Genomic DNA, 17,701 nt, shown 5'->3' with positions numbered 1-17,701 from the left:
GCTTGGGCGGAAATGGGTCTTCCAAATGGACAATGACCCGAAGAATACTGCCAAAATGGCAACAAAGTGGCTTAAAAATAACAAAGTCAATGTTTTGGAGCCCTGATCTCAATCCTATTGAAAATGTATGGGCAAAGCTGAAAAGGCCGGTGCGAGCCAGGCGACCTACAAACCTGGATCAGTTACACCAGTGTTGTCAGGAGGAATGGGCCCAAATTCCGACCAACTATTGTGAGAAACTTAGCAGTATCTTGAATGACAGGGAGATAGTACTACTTGTATCTGCACCATTTATAGCAAAATACAGGGATATGGTACTATGTGTGCCTAAATACTTTACATACAGTATAAGGGTGGAATTATTATCTATAGCTACATCAATACATGAAAAAAACAGGTGGACCTCTTTTTGTCTACCTTATCATAGAGTGAGACAGAGAGGCAATGATGTTCGTCCCCACATCATTACGGGAAGACAGTACTGTACTATCTGTGCTAATATATTGTACGGGGACAAATCACACAGCTAGAGGCAGGGACAAGTTTTGGGTGACATTAGCTGTTGTGATAGACAAACAATGCTGAATGAAAGGATCAAGTGATCCCTACCTACTGTCTATTGTGTCTGTAGAGAGTTCGTACTGTGGCGATAAGGTAATTGTGGGTGCCTGTACCACAGAGGAAGCCTGTGTGATGGTGATATGTTGTGAATTCATTTTCCCCTTCACCATTGAGGTCTGATGAACTCCCTCTTCTGGTGAAGGAAGGTAGTGAGGCTGATTACCAAACAGCTGAGCAGAATGATGATGACTGGGTGACTGGAATTGCTGACTGGATATAAGGCAGCCGACGCCCTTCTGCCTTGTGGGTGATTTCTCTGAGGGATTGTTTGAGACCAGTCTGATTCCTGCTCCTCAAAAGCTAAGTTTTCTGCTCTTCTTTTTGCATTTTTGTTTTGGTTTTGTTTTGCCTTGTTTTGCTGGATTTCTGCCATTCCCTGCTGGGGTGAGCTGAATTCCTTTTTGCTCTGTCTTCAGAAAATACCTGGGTACTGATATAGTCTTTTTGAAGCTTAGCGTCTTCAGGGCTTTTTTCCCTATCAGTCGGTTGGCTCTTGTTTGTATAGGGTTTTGGCGGATTGCAGACAGCAGCTTTCCTATCCTGTCCTATTTAGTTAGCTTGGGCCCCATCATTTGCTCAGCCTATCTTTCTATCTGTGTTAGTGTTTTTTCATCTTGCTTCACCGTCATTATATGTTGGGGCTGCCTATTGCTTTGGGGTCTGCTCTGGGGCAGGTTAGATTTCCCTTTCTGTCTTTAGGCTATGTAGTTCTCCGGCTGTGATCGAGGGGTCTAGGGCACCGTAGGAACCCCCCACGGCTACTGCTAGTTGTTGTTGTTAGGTTCAGGGGTCTGCAATCCGATAGCTGCCAACTTCTCTGGTTTTCTGGACTTAGCTAGTATTTCTGTTTTTGCCTCCTACGGTGACTCATTCATAACAGTGATATATCCGCTAGAGAGAGGAATCCTCCTACTCCAGGTTGTTCTCATTCCCACGTTAGTTGGTGTTGCTAGTGACCTTCCGTCATTTGAGGTCAGATGCTGTATGATGGTGTCCGGCAGCTGCCGAAAGGGGCCTCATTTTTATCTTTCTAGGTTACACTGAAAAAGACTTTGTGTTGCTTTTTCCAGCGTTGGTCGTTGTCCTGAAAGGAGATGATAGGCTGCTTCATTACCGAGCTGAATCTCCATTTCCCATCTATCTGTATTCACCATTTTTGACATCTGTACAGTATATTAATTATTCAAGTGCGACATCGAATTCTTCAAACTTTCTTTCTTCACGTATGAAGTAACCTCACAAGCTCCCAACTGTGACAACATATTTAGAATTGGACTGTGAGGTCGCGTTCATGCATCTGTTGTAATTGATAACAAATCTCATACTGTTTGTCTTCGCTTTGTATCTGGAGCCATTCTGTGCAAAAATCAGTGGTCTTTTTCGATACAGAGGCGCTATGAGGGGCCTCTCCACTGCCTCTCCTCTCTTCTGTCCTCTGCTGTTGTCAGTGCTGGGTTTCACCTCCTCTCTCTGGGAGAACAGCAGCTGAGAGTCTCGATGGAGATGGAGCTTGTCTCCGCTTTGATGTCATAACTCCGAAGTGCAGACTGAGGCTCCGACTGCTTCTCCATACACATATTACACCGATAATACTCTACATTATGTCTGGCTTTGTACTTTCTTTCTTTTTCTCTTTCGTTCTTTCTTGCTTACTTTCTCTTTTTTCTTTTCCTTCTTTTTCCTCCTTTTCATCTAATTTAGCTTTCTTTTCTTTTACTTTCTTTGTCTTTTTCACCCTTCTTCCTTCATTGTCTCAATCTGCAATGATCATCCCACAACTAACATAACTAAGTCATCCATTTATTTATAAGTAATGTAATGTATGTACACAGTGACTGCACCAGCAGAATAGTGAGTGCAGCTCTGAAGTATAATACAGGATGTAACTCAGGATCAGTAATGTAATGTATGTACACAGTGACTGCACCAGCAGAATAGTGAGTGCAGCTCTGGAGTATAATACAGGATGTAACTCAAGATCAGTACAGGATCAGTAATGTAATGTATGTAGACATTGACTGCACTAGCAGAATAGTGAGTGCAGCTCTGGGGTATAATACAGGATGTAACTCAGGATCAGTACAGGATCAGTAATGTATGTAGACAGTGACTGCACCAGCAGAATAGTGAGTGGAGCTCTGGAGTATAATACAGGATGTAACTCAGGATCAGTACAGGATCAGTAATGTAATGTATGTACACAGTGACTGCACTAGCAGAATAGTGAATGCAGCTCTGGGGTATAATACAGGATGTAACTCAGGATCAGTAATGTAATGTATGTAGACAGTGACTGCACCAGCAGAATAGTGAGTGCAGCTCTGGGGTATAATACAGGATGTAACTCAGGATCAGTACAGGATCAGTAATGTAATGTATATACACAGTGACTGCACCAGCAGAATAGTGAGTGCAGCTCTGGGGTATAATACAGGATGTAACTCAGGACCAGTAATGTACATACACAGTGACTGCACCAGCAGAATAGTGAGTGCAGCTCTGGAGTATAATACAGGATGTAACTCAGGATCAGTACAGGATCAGTAATGTATGTACACAGTGACTGCACCAGCAGAATAGTGAGTGCAGCTCTGGAGTATAATACAGGATGTAACTCAGGATCAGTAATGTAATGTATGTACACAGTGACTGCACCAGCAGAATAGTGAGTGCAGCTCTGGAGTATAATACAGGATGTAACTCAGGATCAGTAATGTAATGTATGTACACAGTGACTGCACCAGCAGAATAGTGAGTGCAGCTCTGGGGTATAATACAGAATGTAGCTCAGGATTCAGTACAGAATCAGTAATGTAATTTATGTACACAGTGACTGCACCAGGAGAATAGTGAGTTCAGCTCTGGAGTACAATACAGGATGTAACTCAGGATCAGTACAGGATCAGTAATGTAATGTATGTACACAGTGACTGCACCAGCCGAATAGTGAGTGCAGCTCTGGAGTATAATACAGGATGTCACTCAGGATCAGTACAGGATCAGTAATGTAATGTATGTACACAGTGACTGCACCAGCAGAATAGTGAGTGCAAGACAAACAATATAAAGAAATCATCATAAATAAAAAAGTCAATATAGTATGAAATGTACTAAATAATTATTGTGTGAACAGATTGTGTTGAAGTGGAAATAAACAATAAATAAAATGAATAAACAAAATGAATCGGATGCATAAGATTGCATTTTCTTTCCTGGTAAAAGAGATTATGCTTGTCCGTGTAAGCCACACTTCTAAATCAGGATTTTGGTTTTCTTAAAACAGTGCTAGGGCAGGTGCTAAAATAAGTATGAATTCAATTGTTATTTAAATTAGATTGAGAGTTTGTCTTTGATCATCGCTAAATTGGTGGCTTATATCGCACATTACATAAAATTACCACAAAATTACATCAAAGATTACAACAAGATTGAACAAAGACCAAAACAGAGAAAAGTCAATATAATGGTATGGTCGCCCCCCCGACGCGCGTTCCAAGAACATATGTTTAATAGACATGTAATATATTCTCATATAATAAAATATAACATAGTTTAATAGTAATAGAACATACACTTAGCCTGAATATGTTTTTTATTGTTTAAATAGATTCTCCTCCCAAACTTGATTTTCCATACACGTGATTACTTTGACAGACAAGTGCCCTCTTTTACCAGCAGTTAAGGAGTGCAGGAGATCTTTTTTTTGTGTAAATATATGTGATACAATGCCATAAAACAGCATACAATAAATGCTATGGTGATATAACAGATCGAGGGTTACAGTTGTGCCTACAGGAGGCGATGGCAGCCACAGTGAAAACTATCATTTGCTTATCAAACCTCACATAGCAATGGAGCTGGGAGCCTCGGGCTTTGATTTGAGGTTTTGCAGCCTCTAAGAAACAGTTTCCTTATTAAATGGCAATGAATAGGGTTGAAGGACAGAGCTAAGACGTATCAGATGATTTCAGGGGTGTGAAGCTTGGGAGCATTCCCTAAGAGTGATATATGGTTTCATATCAGGTGCAGCACAAGAGAAGACTTCTTGTGAAGAAATATAGTGAGAGGAGGGAAAACAGAAATCAGATGTGATTGGGGTTTATTGTTAGACATCATCCTTGTCCACCACTCCATTAAGTAAAACTTTATATTTTTTCTTTGTGGCTCTTTTCTCTTGCGTTAATCTTCTTATTCTCTTGCAAATTTTGGTTTATTGAAAGCAACAAAAATTGGCTACATCGGAGCACCGCTCAAATCATCCTTTATACAAACCCCCATTCTCTGTGTTTCCTTACAATCTTAATTTTTGGCATTTTTTGGCCATGACTGCTCCATACAAAAGTGCTGTGTTAGGATTAATCTTGCCAGTACCCTAACTTGACCTCACTAGGAGATGCTTATTGAGGATTGACTTTTTTTATATAACGGCTGATTAAAAATGTACTTAAGGAAAGTTCAAGGACAATTCTAAAAAAAAAAAAACATGTAGCTTCTTCCAGCGCCTCCACATGGCCCATCTCTTCCCACCATGTGGGGATGCCGACCTACTTACTGCCACGGCTGCAGCAATGTCCCCAAAGGCTGTCTCCTCCTCCTATGTGCGCTCTGCACTGTGGCCCAGCGGCATGTCTAGTATGATGCTCATGCAATCGCTTCCCTGCTTTCAATGGGGCAGTGCACGCACATTGTAAAATACCCCTCCAGCTGTCAGCTGGGAGTCATTTAATTAAAGTAATCACCTGTAAGATGTCTTCCAGCCAATAGCTGGGAGGCATTGTGTATAAAAGGCACCCTTCCCAATAGGGAGGTGCCTGAGCAACCCCTGTAGTTTAGTGTTAGGTGTGTTGGTGTGTGCAACTATATGTTGCCAGGTCCCCCATCCTTAGTCTGTTAAACTTATTCCCGTATCCTGGGCTCTCGTTAGCCTAGTATAGATTGTCTGTTTTTCTGTGATTGCTACGGCGGTATCCTATTCCTGAAACCGCATCTGCGGTACCTATACCCGGTCTCCTGATCCCGGTGCGGCCAGTCATGTATCTGTTGTCCCAGGTCCTAGTGCGGCCAGCTCCAGAACTTTTTCCTGATCACACGCGTAGATATCTTAAATAATTAAATTACCCGTACAGTCTGTCAATGACCTCGGTTTACCTGTGTCAACGAGCCCAACCCCTGAGATTGGCAGCTGCAGTACAGACACCTGCCGAGGAGTGGTTCCTGGCGGCTACCTGCAGCCCAGTCTGTCCCCACCATCAGGAGCTCCAGCAAACACCAGGTAGCCGCTTAGCTACGCCTCTTCCTAGACAGGTTCGGCCTGTGGCACAGTGGGTCCATGGACTACATGCACCACCTGCGGGCGTGACTTTCTACTTTTGTAGATGGCCATGCCGGGTTTCCATATAGAGATCCCAGCTTGCCACTCCTTGAGTAGAATTAGAGAAATTGTGTATTTATTCATCTCATCAGATATTCTAGACTTGACTATTGGGATCCCCACTAATATTGAAAACACGGGTCCCACATACCACTGAGAATGAACCATTTGGGACCTCCTCCCTATTCATTTCTATGTGTCTTCAGAGCAGTAGTCATACATGTCCACTTACATTCTATGTATACAGGGAACCCTGGACCTCTATTTTGGTGATTGGTGGGGGTCCTAGAGGTCGAATCATCACTGGTTATTCATTTTTTCCATATGGGTCTAAGAGACACATAATGCATATGTGTTATGACTGTACCTATAGATATTGAACAGAGCGGTTCTCACGCATGTGCTCTATTGCTCCATTCATACTGGGGACGCTGGATCCACATTAGTGATTGGCGGGAGGACTAAGGAGTCAGATCCCACTATCATATAGGGTCTATGAGAGTGATAGTGGGCACTACTCCTCTAGGCAGAGAATGGAGAGGTATAAAAATGAAGGTGGCTTGCAGCACTCCAATATTGAACAACTACAAGGGTAACATAGGCACAAAAAGGACGCACAGTCAAAAAAGTTCCAAGGAGTCCAAAAATTTCTATGGTATGCTTGAAAAAGACCAACGGTTGGTTGAAACGTCGCATCTATGGCATGATTAATGAAACCTTGAAGTTTTTTTTCACCTCATTTAGACGCTGTCTCTTTCTTCTAATGAATGGAGAGGTGACCACACGTGTACTACTGCTCTTTTCATACAAGAACTCCATTCTTGGCCGGGGTCCCAGTGGTCTTGATTGATGGGCATCCCAGCAGTCATACATTTATCCCCCATGTTATTGATCTGGCTAGGTCATGCCTTACAGTAGTTGCCGTGTTGGGCTATAGAAATCTAAAAAAAAAATGGACTTTGAGACCCTTTGGAGCCAAGTTGTGACTACTTCTCCTGCACCCTGCATGACTACATCTCTGTTGTTGTCCAGGTGCCCTAATATTGAGTAAAATTGTTGAGTTTTCTGCTCTACTACTGGAACCTATCACATATAGCTTTGTGAATGTTTCCATTTAAACCACATTTTAGATTTATTTGCTATTTGTAAAAAAAAAAAAAATCAAAGTCTGCAAAAGTTACTGACGATTTAAAAACCAATGAAAAGGAAGCGTACGCTCGCGAGCTGCAATAAATCTATAGCGGCCATCATTTACAGCACTCAATCCCTCTACATTACACGTATTTGCTGGAGGAGTAGTTACGGCCCAGTCTTGAAAAATATTTGGTTGACTATCGACATTTACAGGCTTTTCGGGAGCAATAAACTATCCACGATCGTGTATTATTTTTAATCTGGTCAGCCTCCTTTTTGGCCGTTTGCCACTGGTATGAAAGCTGTCTTTAGTCTTCCGCAGTTGATTTTACTTCCCGTCATTTACAGTTGCAAAACTTAAAGCATTGCCAGCCGGGCTCCAACATAGTTTTGTCTGTTTTGGGTTATTCCACCGCATGGTTTACATTAGTCTCACGATTCTCACTTTTTGAAAATGTGTATTGAGTTTGAGCACTGGTTCAATAGAAGTTGAGACACCAAGATCATGTGAGAGGTCCACCGGTTCGTGATATGACGATTCAACTATCTCACATGATTTAGTGGCTGACTTGTTGACGACCATTATCATGACTTTTATGGAAGACGGCGGGGATCAGAGGGTAACATTTTTGATGAACAGAAACTAGAGGTCTTGACAATTTCTATAGGAACATTCACTTTGGCATTTTTGGAGTGGTGGTGTAGGGGGTGGAGAAAGAGATCTGGCATTAGTGGGGTCGTGCTGAGCATAGCTAACCCTGAGCACTTTATTGTCCATCCTCCTGGTACTAATTACTTCTTCCAGTGAATGGATAGGAGGTCCCCCAAGTGTAAAAAAAAAGAACAGTGCGACTAAAAAAAATGCAATGACCACCCACGCATTATATAGCTATCGGACAAATGAATATAGACTGATCACTTGGCTGAGTACTCCTGTGTTCTCTATGAGCCGCTACCAGATTCCCCTGTCCTCCTCCCGACTTCTGTGTCCTGCCCTAGACTCCTTTGTTCTGCTCCTGACTCTTGTTTCCTCCTCCAGACTCCTTTTGTCCCCCTCCAGACTTCTATAGCCTGCTCCAGACTCCCTATGTCCTCATCCAGACTCCTTATATCCTCTTCCTGACTCCTTATATCCTCCTCCAGACTCCTGTGTCCTCCCACAGACTCCCGTGTCTTCCTCCAGACTCCTGTGTCCTCCTCCAGACTTATGTGTCTTTCTCCAGACTCCCTATGTCTCCCTCAAGCCTCCTATCCTCCTCCAGACTTTTCTGGCAGCAGCTTATGTCCAGGGTGACAAAAGGATCAGCCGCTGAAATTCACTCGCCCAAACTCTTCTCTCTCCCAACATCTGTCGATTGAGAGTCGGAAAAACCCCAATTCAAATTAGACAGTCTGCTGAACCTGCTGATATCCGTGCTTTTGAATGATTCCTGTCTAATGTGTACTTAGGGAGAAGACCCCACAGGGTCAAGGAAAAGTGGCCATCTCTCAGTCTTTGGCTCTGACATCTGCCAATACTGCTGCCCAAACATGAATAATGTCTAGGTTGCGGGGTAGTGAAGAACCCAACAGGAGCACAAATCTCCATAGACCACAAGATGAGATAAAACACTAAACTTTTTGCTCATGTAGTAGAGAAGTACTGCATGATGTTTCGTTCTTTTCTTTTATAAGTCTAGTCCTACATAGCAGCTACTAGGAAACTGAGGCCTCTCCAAGTTGTGGTTGAAATCCAACTGGTCACACCATAAATTGACTGTAAGACAATCTGATAAATCTGCAACATCAAACATGGGCTGCGAGTTTTGGCCACAGTACCACTGGTGGAGTCATACCCTTTAGGCTCTTCTAACTTCTATAGATAGTCACACGTTTCTGATCTCCAAGACCATCCATTCTTATCTTGGTCTCCAGCTTTAATTCCACCAATCACTGTAAATGATAGAAATAATCTACAATTGAATGCTAACCCATTATGAAAATGATTACATTTAACGCTTATGGCTTAGTGAGCAGTAATGTCATTAAATCAGTAGGCTTTATTAACTTAACATCGACCCTGCCTTCAACTGCATTCTATAACGAAGATCAAAGGTGGACATACTCAAGATTGTTTTAAAGTAACCCAAAAAGTTAAAAAAAAAAAAAAATCAGAACCTATAAATAATGGCCATAAATACAGTATAGTCCACTAGAATTATTTTTATTTTATTTTTCAAATTGATTTTTTTACTATATATACAGTATATATATAGTTCATCATTTTTTTATCTACTCACATTCTGTAAATCTCTTTATTATTAAATTCATTATTTTCTTTTTATTTAGTTAATTATGTTCCTTTTAAATATCGGAGATTTCCTTCACAGTAGCCATAGGGCCTATAGGATCCTTAGTCAGGAAGTGACATCTACATTGTGAGCATGCTCTATGACATGCGCAGAGGTCACAATGCAGAGAGAGGAAGGATGAGCTAAGTTTTAACATCAATTATTGTTAGTGGTGAATCCTTTTGTTTTCTAATCTCATCTATGAACTTGAGGATAAATTACCAGAAAAATGGTGGAACTTACCAAAATGTTGGGTCAAATTTGAAGCAACGGAAAAGTTTATCTTGGAGATCCCTGAAATCCTACCACAAATTTCTTTTTTGGCTCATCCAACTTGGCTAAGAAGTATAGCTGTGTCATTAACTTTCTCAAATATTTTAATGTCATGCCAAATATTTAATTTATTACACCATTAAAGACTACAGAGTGGTGTGAACCAAAGATGGCCCTCTTATCAAGAAGTCAACATGGTCAACAACTTTTTAGTTAGGATTTCCCAAAAAGAGTCCATTGTCATAAATTATTGGAAAACCTTGACAAGAATTCGTTTTCATTATAACTACTGTAAGATAGTTGTAACCATTGGACAAAATTTTGTTATCCAACTTATCCTTCTAGGACACCAGATGGCACCAAAATATGGGGTTGATTTGAGGCAATTTTGAATGAGATGTGTAATTTGAAGGTGGCCGAAGTGTCTTAAGTCATGACAGTCACATCGGTTCTGACTCCAATATTGACCTGTACCGATAAAGTTGCCCAGTAGAATTGTGATGGAACGATCAGTCTTCATAGACAGTAATGGTGATCTTTTGAAATGCTGTTGAGCAAATGTTGATGTTTTCGGTGACCGTAGACATCAACTAAAATCATGGGTCAGTCTAATCATGTAGCACAATAGAAATGTAGATTAGTCGAAAGCTAGAGTTGAGCAAAGGATTCAGCTGGTCCTAGTTCACCGGCCATATCATTAGTCTAGAGTACAAACCTCCTCCTACCTGTCAGCAACCCCAGCTTCCGTTTTGATGAGTAGGCCCAGTGTGATGTCATGCGTGTTTCAACCTGCAACGATGATGTTACACCTTGCCTACTATTCAGAGGTGGGGATGCCGGCCGGTAGGAGGAGGTTTGCACAGCTCTGGACCACCAATGTGGCTGCTGGACCATAGTCCTGAAAATCTTTTTTTCTCGACTCTAATGTTACCTGAATCTGATGATTTTAGTAGCAGGGTAGTTTGGAGTTCTTTCTTGACCCCGATGTTGGGGAGTAACAAGGATCAGGTAGTTGGTTTTCAATATGGCCAATCCTTTTGATAAACCGCCACCAAGTTGTCTGACAGCAGCTGTCCATTAATAACACATGCAAACAAGCAAAAGCATGTGTACGTGTGAGTCAGGAGGAATAGTTGTCACCCGGTGTGTGTGGCCAGCTATAGCTTTGGAAATAAGCCTACGTTGGTAGAACGCCCCTCGTAAATATCATTGACAATACTTTTTCTCAGAGCTCTTGCAAGGTAAATTTGTCGTCTCACAAGGCGGGTCCAAATTATCTGTTTACAGGAGAAGTTCATGATTGTGATGATCTCCCGTCCACCCAGCGTGGAGACTCTGGGGTTTCCCGGGCATCAAATACCATAATTACAGCATAAGTGACTGAGTAACCTGCCGAGTTTATATTTTGTTCATACAAATGTAACATGAATATATTTGACATCTACCTCAGCAAACAAATTAATGCTAATTAAAGATTAATGCGATATAATTAGCATTAAAATGCGATTACATTATGGGTAAGTGGACCAGGAATAGACACCTGTAACGTGGCTCCCTGCTTCTTGTAATACTCCCGCTTTTGTTTTCACAGCAAACAGAAGCAGCGGAGCAGCGGGAAGCTCGCAGACCGGAGATGCGCTGGGAAAAGCTCTGGCGTCAGTAAGTGCTTAACCATTTCCAATATTCGCTGAGGTTTATTGGCAACAGTTTTACATTAAATTTGTAGATAGCTAAGAATGTAGCAGTGCTGAGTCTGTCATTGGCATAGTTCAGGATGATTTCACATTGTTATCGGCTTTACGTGGGGCTGCAGATAAAGTCAGCTCAGCTCTGCTACTTGTGCACATAGAAAGTAGAAAACGTGATTCCTAGTTAATTTCTAGCCAGGTACCCCAAAGTCAATCACTTCTGTAGGTGTTCTGTATGTAAGTAGGTAAATTGGAATGACAGGTTGTCTTTGGTTTAGTGACAACCAATATGGCTGACATAATATCTAGGGGACAACCAATATGGCTGACATTACATCTGGAGGACAACCAATGTGGCTGGCATTTACATCCAGGTCACAACCAATATGGCTGACATTACATCCAGGTCACAACCAACATGGCTGGCATTATATACAGGTCACAATCAATATTGCAAATATTACATCTAGGGGACGACCAATATGGCAGATATTACATCCAGGTCACAACCAATATGTCTGACGTTACATCCAGGTCACAACCAATATGTCTGACGTTACATCCAGGTCACAACCAATATGACTGACATTACATCCAGGTGACAACCATTATGGCTGACATTACATCCAGGTCACAACCAATATGGCTGACATTACATCCAGGTCACAACCAATATGACTGACGTTACATCCAGGTGACAACCATTATGGCTGACTTTACATCCAGGTCACAACCAATATGGCTGACATTACATCCAGGTCACAACCAATATGGCTGACATTACATCCAGGTCACAACCAATATGACTGACGTTACAGCCAGGTGACAACCAATATGGCTAACAATACAGCCAGGTGACAACTAATATGGCTGACAGTACATCCAGGTCACAACCAATATGGCTGACATTACATCCAGGTCACAACCAATATGACTGACATTACATCCAGGTGACAACCAATATGGCTGACATTACATCCAGGTCACAACCAATATGACTGATGTTACAGCCAGGTGACAACCAATATGGCTAACAATACAGCCAGGTGACAACTAATATGGCTGACAGTGCATCCAGGTGACAACCAATATGGCTAACAATACAGCCAGGTGACAACCAATATGGCTGACATTACATCCAGGTCACAACCATTATGGCTGACATTACATCCAGGTCACAACCATTATGGCTGACGTTACATCCAGGTGACAACCAATATGGCTAACAATACAGCCAGGTGACAACCAATATGGCTGACATTACATCCAGGTGACAACCATTATGGCTGACATTACATCCAGGTCACAACCAATATGACTGACGTTACAGCCAGGTGACAACCAATATGGCTAACAATACAGCCAGGTGACAACTAATATGGCTGACAGTACATCCAGGTGACAACCAATATGGCTAACAATACAGCCAGGTGACAACTAATATGGCTGACAGTACATCCAGGTCACAACCAATATGGCTAACAATACAGCCAGGTGACAACCAATATGGCTGACATTACAGCCAGGTGACAACCATTATGGCTGACATTACATCCAGGTCACAACCAATATGACTGACGTTACAGCCAGGTGACAACCAATATGGCTAACAATACAGCCAGGTGACAACTAATATGGCTGACAGTACATCCAGGTGACAACCAATATGGCTAACAATACAGCCAGGTGACAACCAATATGGCTGACATTACATCCAGGTCACAACCATTATGGCTGACATTACATCCAGGTCACAACCATTATGGCTGACGTTACATCCAGGTGACAACCAATATGGCTAACAATACAGCCAGGTGACAACCAATATGGCTGACATTACATCCAGGTCACAACCATTATGGCTGACATTACATCCAGGTCACAACCAATATGACTGACGTTACATCCAGGTCACAACCAATATGACTGACATTACATCCAGGTGACAACCATTATGGCTGACATTACATCCAGGTGACAACCAATATGGCTGATGTTACATACAGGTGACAACCATTAAGGCTGCCATTACATACATGTGACAACCAATATGGCTGACATTATATCCAGGTGACAACCAATATGTCTGACATTACATCCAGGTGACAACCATTATGAGTGACATTACATCCAGGTGACAACCAATATGGCTGACTTTACAGCCAGGTGACAACCAATATGGCTGACTTTACAGCCAGGTGACAACCAATATGGCTGATGTTACATACAGGTGACAACCATTAAGGCTGCCATTACATACATGTGACAACCAATATGGCTGACATTACATCCAGGTGACAACCATTATGAGTGACATTACATCCAGGTGACAACCAATATGGCTGACTTTACAGCCAGGTGACAACCAATATGGCTGACATTACATCCATGTTAGACGCCTGTATATGAGTTGAAACTTATTTATTTATATGAGAAACTTACGAGTCTTTTCTATATTTCAGATCTATTCACCCGATCACACCAACAACAGTTTTTCTTCCAACCCTTCAACTCCCGTGGGGTCTCCGCCATCTCTCTCCGGTACGATATGACGCCATATTTCCTGAGATAGCTACCTGTAAAGATGTCCGCCATCATCGAATCTATGGACTGAGTGTCATTACTGCTCCGTAGACTATATACATGTGCAGTTTCTAGTGGACCCAGTCCGTCCAGATGTGCCCCCTCCATCTGCCGCCCCCCAACATGTCCGCCATGTTCGCATGTGGCCGCGCTTCATAGGAGATCAGTAACTACAATACACTGAAATATTGCAGTGTACAAAAGATCACAGTTTCAAGTTCCCTGGGGAAAAAAATTTTTTTTTAAATATTAAAAATAAAGTATATTTTTACAGACCTTTAAAAAAATGTGAACGTTTTACCGCCCTATTTTTTTCCAGAATGTAAATAAAACCTAAAAAAAATCTATTTTGTATCGCCACGTGCAAAACTGTCCGAACTATTACAATATTATATATAATGAACCCCTGAAAAAAAAAGTAGAAATAGCAAAATTGCTGTTTTTTTGGCCCCTAATACATCCCTAAAAAAATGAAGAGATCAGAAAGAAGTATGACCCCAAAATGGTAGATGGCGAACCGACGCCACGGCGTGAAAGCAGCATTAGCCGCCTGGAAGTGTGACTGAGGCACCGGTGAAACGATCGGACACTTTCGAAAGCACATATGCTGCGCTGAACATTGCGCGCAGGCAGAAATCTGGAACATATGTATTATTGAAACACTTCCGCTAGGTGTTACGTCTGCGTTTACTATTGTTACATTACTGGAGCAGACTTTAGTGTAACCAGCACAGATGGCAAATTGGGTTCCCATGACCTACTGCTTCATCAGCATGATAGGAATCGGGGAGATGTCAGGTTCCCATCCCGTTACAATTCCTCGTCTCTTGCTAATTTTCATTCCGTCCATGTCCATCCAACGTGTCAATCTGTCTTTGATAATTACCGATATCACATTCGATTTTTATGATAAAAGTAAAAAAGTGACACTAAAATTCCTTCAATCTGAAAATCTGATAATCCTTCACCAAGCCAAGTTTTGCTACATTGATATTTTTTTTAATTTTTTAATTCATGTTTATGTTTTATTTTGAACTGATAATTATTCATGTTTATGTTTTATTGAAAAAAAAAAATTCATGTTGATATTTTTGGTGAAATTAGTTTTCCATTCGAAAAATATTTATATTTTATTTAAGGTCCTTTTGGAAGAAATGATATCGATTAATTTATTTTATGATATTTTTTCTTTTAGACAAAGTTGGAATGGTTTGCTATTGTAGGTCTTTCCAAGTAAAAAAATTCACCGTGAGATTTTATTTTGGACTAATTTTCAAAAAGTGCACATTGATTTCCTTATTTTAGGTCACTTTGTGAAAAAATTCACATTGATATTTTATTTTGGACTACTTTTAAAAAAGTTCATATTGATTATTCTATTTTTGACTGTTCAAAAAGTTTCATAAACTTTCCACATCTAGAATCTGATCAGACTAAACACACCGCTTATGTTCCGCCAATTCTTCGTCGTGCTCCGCCCTCCTGAGTAATTTGCCTCACCTCCAACATTATTCATTGCGGCTCAAAAAACTTGCAAAATCGATTTACTACTCAGAGGGTTAATACCTTTAAGTAGGAGAAGTAATCATCTTTAGTCCATAAGTGCCGGACCGGCCTAGGGGAATTATTACATTACAAGCCCTGGTCTTAAAAGACCCCCTTTTCATATTTACATGCAGAGAATGATAGCTATTTTAAGATTTAAGGGCCGACCACAGAAATGTGTCTGCTCATGGGAAAATTTCCTTCCTTGGATCAGACAGGAGCCTTTTTTTGGGTTCCTGGAAATAATTATGGGCATTAAGGACTGAAAGGGTTTTTCTGAGACCAGAAGAAAATGTGTCAATATTACAAGAATCCTATGTAAGATAGCGCTCACTGAATGTGTTGGGGGACACTCACTTGGAAATGGGATTTAGGCACACAGGAACGGTTTCTCACTTAAACAGACCATCAGGTTTATTTAGACACAGCATAAACTGGATAGAGTACAGTCCTTTTCGTTACATCCACGAAACATAATATGACACCAGTCTGTTCATGTAGCAGATACTCTTCTCTGCCATTCTTACAACCCCCTTATCCGAGGTTACCTTCCCGGAGCTTCACTGCACACACTGACTTCTTGTCAGTCGTGGCTGCCAGGGAAGCTGCCCTACTGGGATCACTGTCCCGGATGATGACTTGCTCAACAGGTCAAATCTGACAGTTCCAGACCCTCAGAAGGGCGGTAGCCTCCCCACAGTTATCCTTCACAAACTGTGCAGGTACATGGCCTCAAAATATGCTATTCAGGAAACTTGTCCTCTTGCAGGACCTTCTAACACAGAGACCATGTGACCAAACCATAGCCTCATTATAATGTATGAGATACACCCATTGATGGGAGGTGTGTGGTTAGCCAGACCCACCCAGCTCTCCGACCAACCCTGCAAGCCCAGCCCCTTATACACTAAGCAAGGTTCGTGGAACTACATGTCCCAGGGAAACATTCCAGGCTTACAGCGCAGAGGACCTCCTCCTCTGCGACACAACAATGCCGATCATTGTCTCACACCTATTATAACTGAACCTTTATCTCTCCCGCTGTTCCAGCTCTGCTTCTCCGGTGCTCCATTATACATCAGGAATGTGTTTAGACAGTCTGTCTTCGACCAAACTTTTTATGAATATGGAATCACCCTTTTTAAGAAGAAAATGTAATATCCTACAAGCATGCTGGCTAACATTTTTTGCCAAATTCTTCCGGAAGGAAATGAAGCAGAGAAAATGTTTTACCCATACATTGCCCTTTTGAGCTCCTTCACATCTTTTCCACACCCTATGTACCCGTCTCATGCACCCGCTGCATGGAAAAAGCTATCCGGAACTTTCACTGCTTTCCTTGAGATTACGGAACATTTTGGAAGGTACACGGAAGATTGGTGAACTTTTTTTTTTTCTTTCCCAGGAAAATCACATTCCGAAAGAGTTGAAAAGCAAAAAAACCTAAAAAATACTAAGAAATTCCTACAAAAATAGCCCAATGGTGCCGTCAGGTTGATAAATGCATCCGGTTTTTTTTTCTGGAACTTTAGGACAGATTGTATACTCTGAAACAGAGACTTGGAAAGCTGAAATCCCTCGCCGCGGTCGTTTTTTTGGGGAGGGATATTGAGTTGTTTTCTTGCTTTGGAGTCCCTCTTAGGTATTACCTACCGAGTCAATGAAATCCTTTGATAGGAAGCAGCCTGAAGGAACATGCTGGACCGCATCTCTGCTTTGCTACAAAAAAAAATACTTTTTTTTTTCCCTTAAGCATGTTTTTGGAAAGTCTCCATATGTCTGGTCTGCGCGAAAGAAAAAAATTTGCATATATACTAAACAACTGCAGAAGTTTTAACTAAGAGGATGCTTATGTGACTGTGTAGATAATTACTCTTCTTTTTTTTCCTCTCGTTTCTTTTAATTAGCAAGCACAGCTGTTTGGTCAAGAAATGGCGGACAGACTTCCTCCTCTCCTAACTACGAAGGCCCCTTACACTCTCTAGTAAGCCTCTGGTTTTTTTTTTATTTAAAGTGATATCATATTGTTTTTGGGTTTATGAGTGGTCATGTGGCGGATAAATGAAGGGTGCAATGGGAATATTTGGAGCTCAAAATGTTCCCAATTGCCAAAATTTTCAGCAATTTGATGGACTGTGACTATTAAGGTGCCATAT

At 41.5% G+C, this 17,701-nt stretch overlaps 1 protein-coding gene across 19 annotated transcripts in view; it reads left to right on the top strand.

Annotated features, from left to right (window-relative positions):
- The window catches only part of TCF4 (transcription factor 4), a 552,151-nt gene that overhangs the window by 481,991 nt on the left and 52,459 nt on the right, over positions 1–17,701 (top strand). For all 19 annotated transcript variants that reach the window (XM_073543843.1, XM_073543847.1, XM_073543839.1 and 16 more), the window contains 3 exons: positions 11,321–11,388; positions 13,880–13,958; positions 17,453–17,529. In XM_073543843.1, the coding sequence (XP_073399944.1) occupies positions 11,321–11,388; positions 13,880–13,958; positions 17,453–17,529 (224 nt within the window). The remainder of the gene's footprint in view (positions 1–11,320; positions 11,389–13,879; positions 13,959–17,452; positions 17,530–17,701) is intronic.

The sequence above is a fragment of the Dendrobates tinctorius genome, unplaced genomic scaffold, assembly GCF_039654945.1.
Source record: "Dendrobates tinctorius isolate UK_male_01 unplaced genomic scaffold, ASM3965494v1 ptg000135l, whole genome shotgun sequence".
In the NCBI taxonomy this organism is placed as follows: domain Eukaryota; kingdom Metazoa; phylum Chordata; class Amphibia; order Anura; family Dendrobatidae; genus Dendrobates; species Dendrobates tinctorius.
The sequence above is the reverse complement of the archived record's forward strand: the minus strand, read 5'-3'. Positions and strand labels throughout refer to the sequence as shown.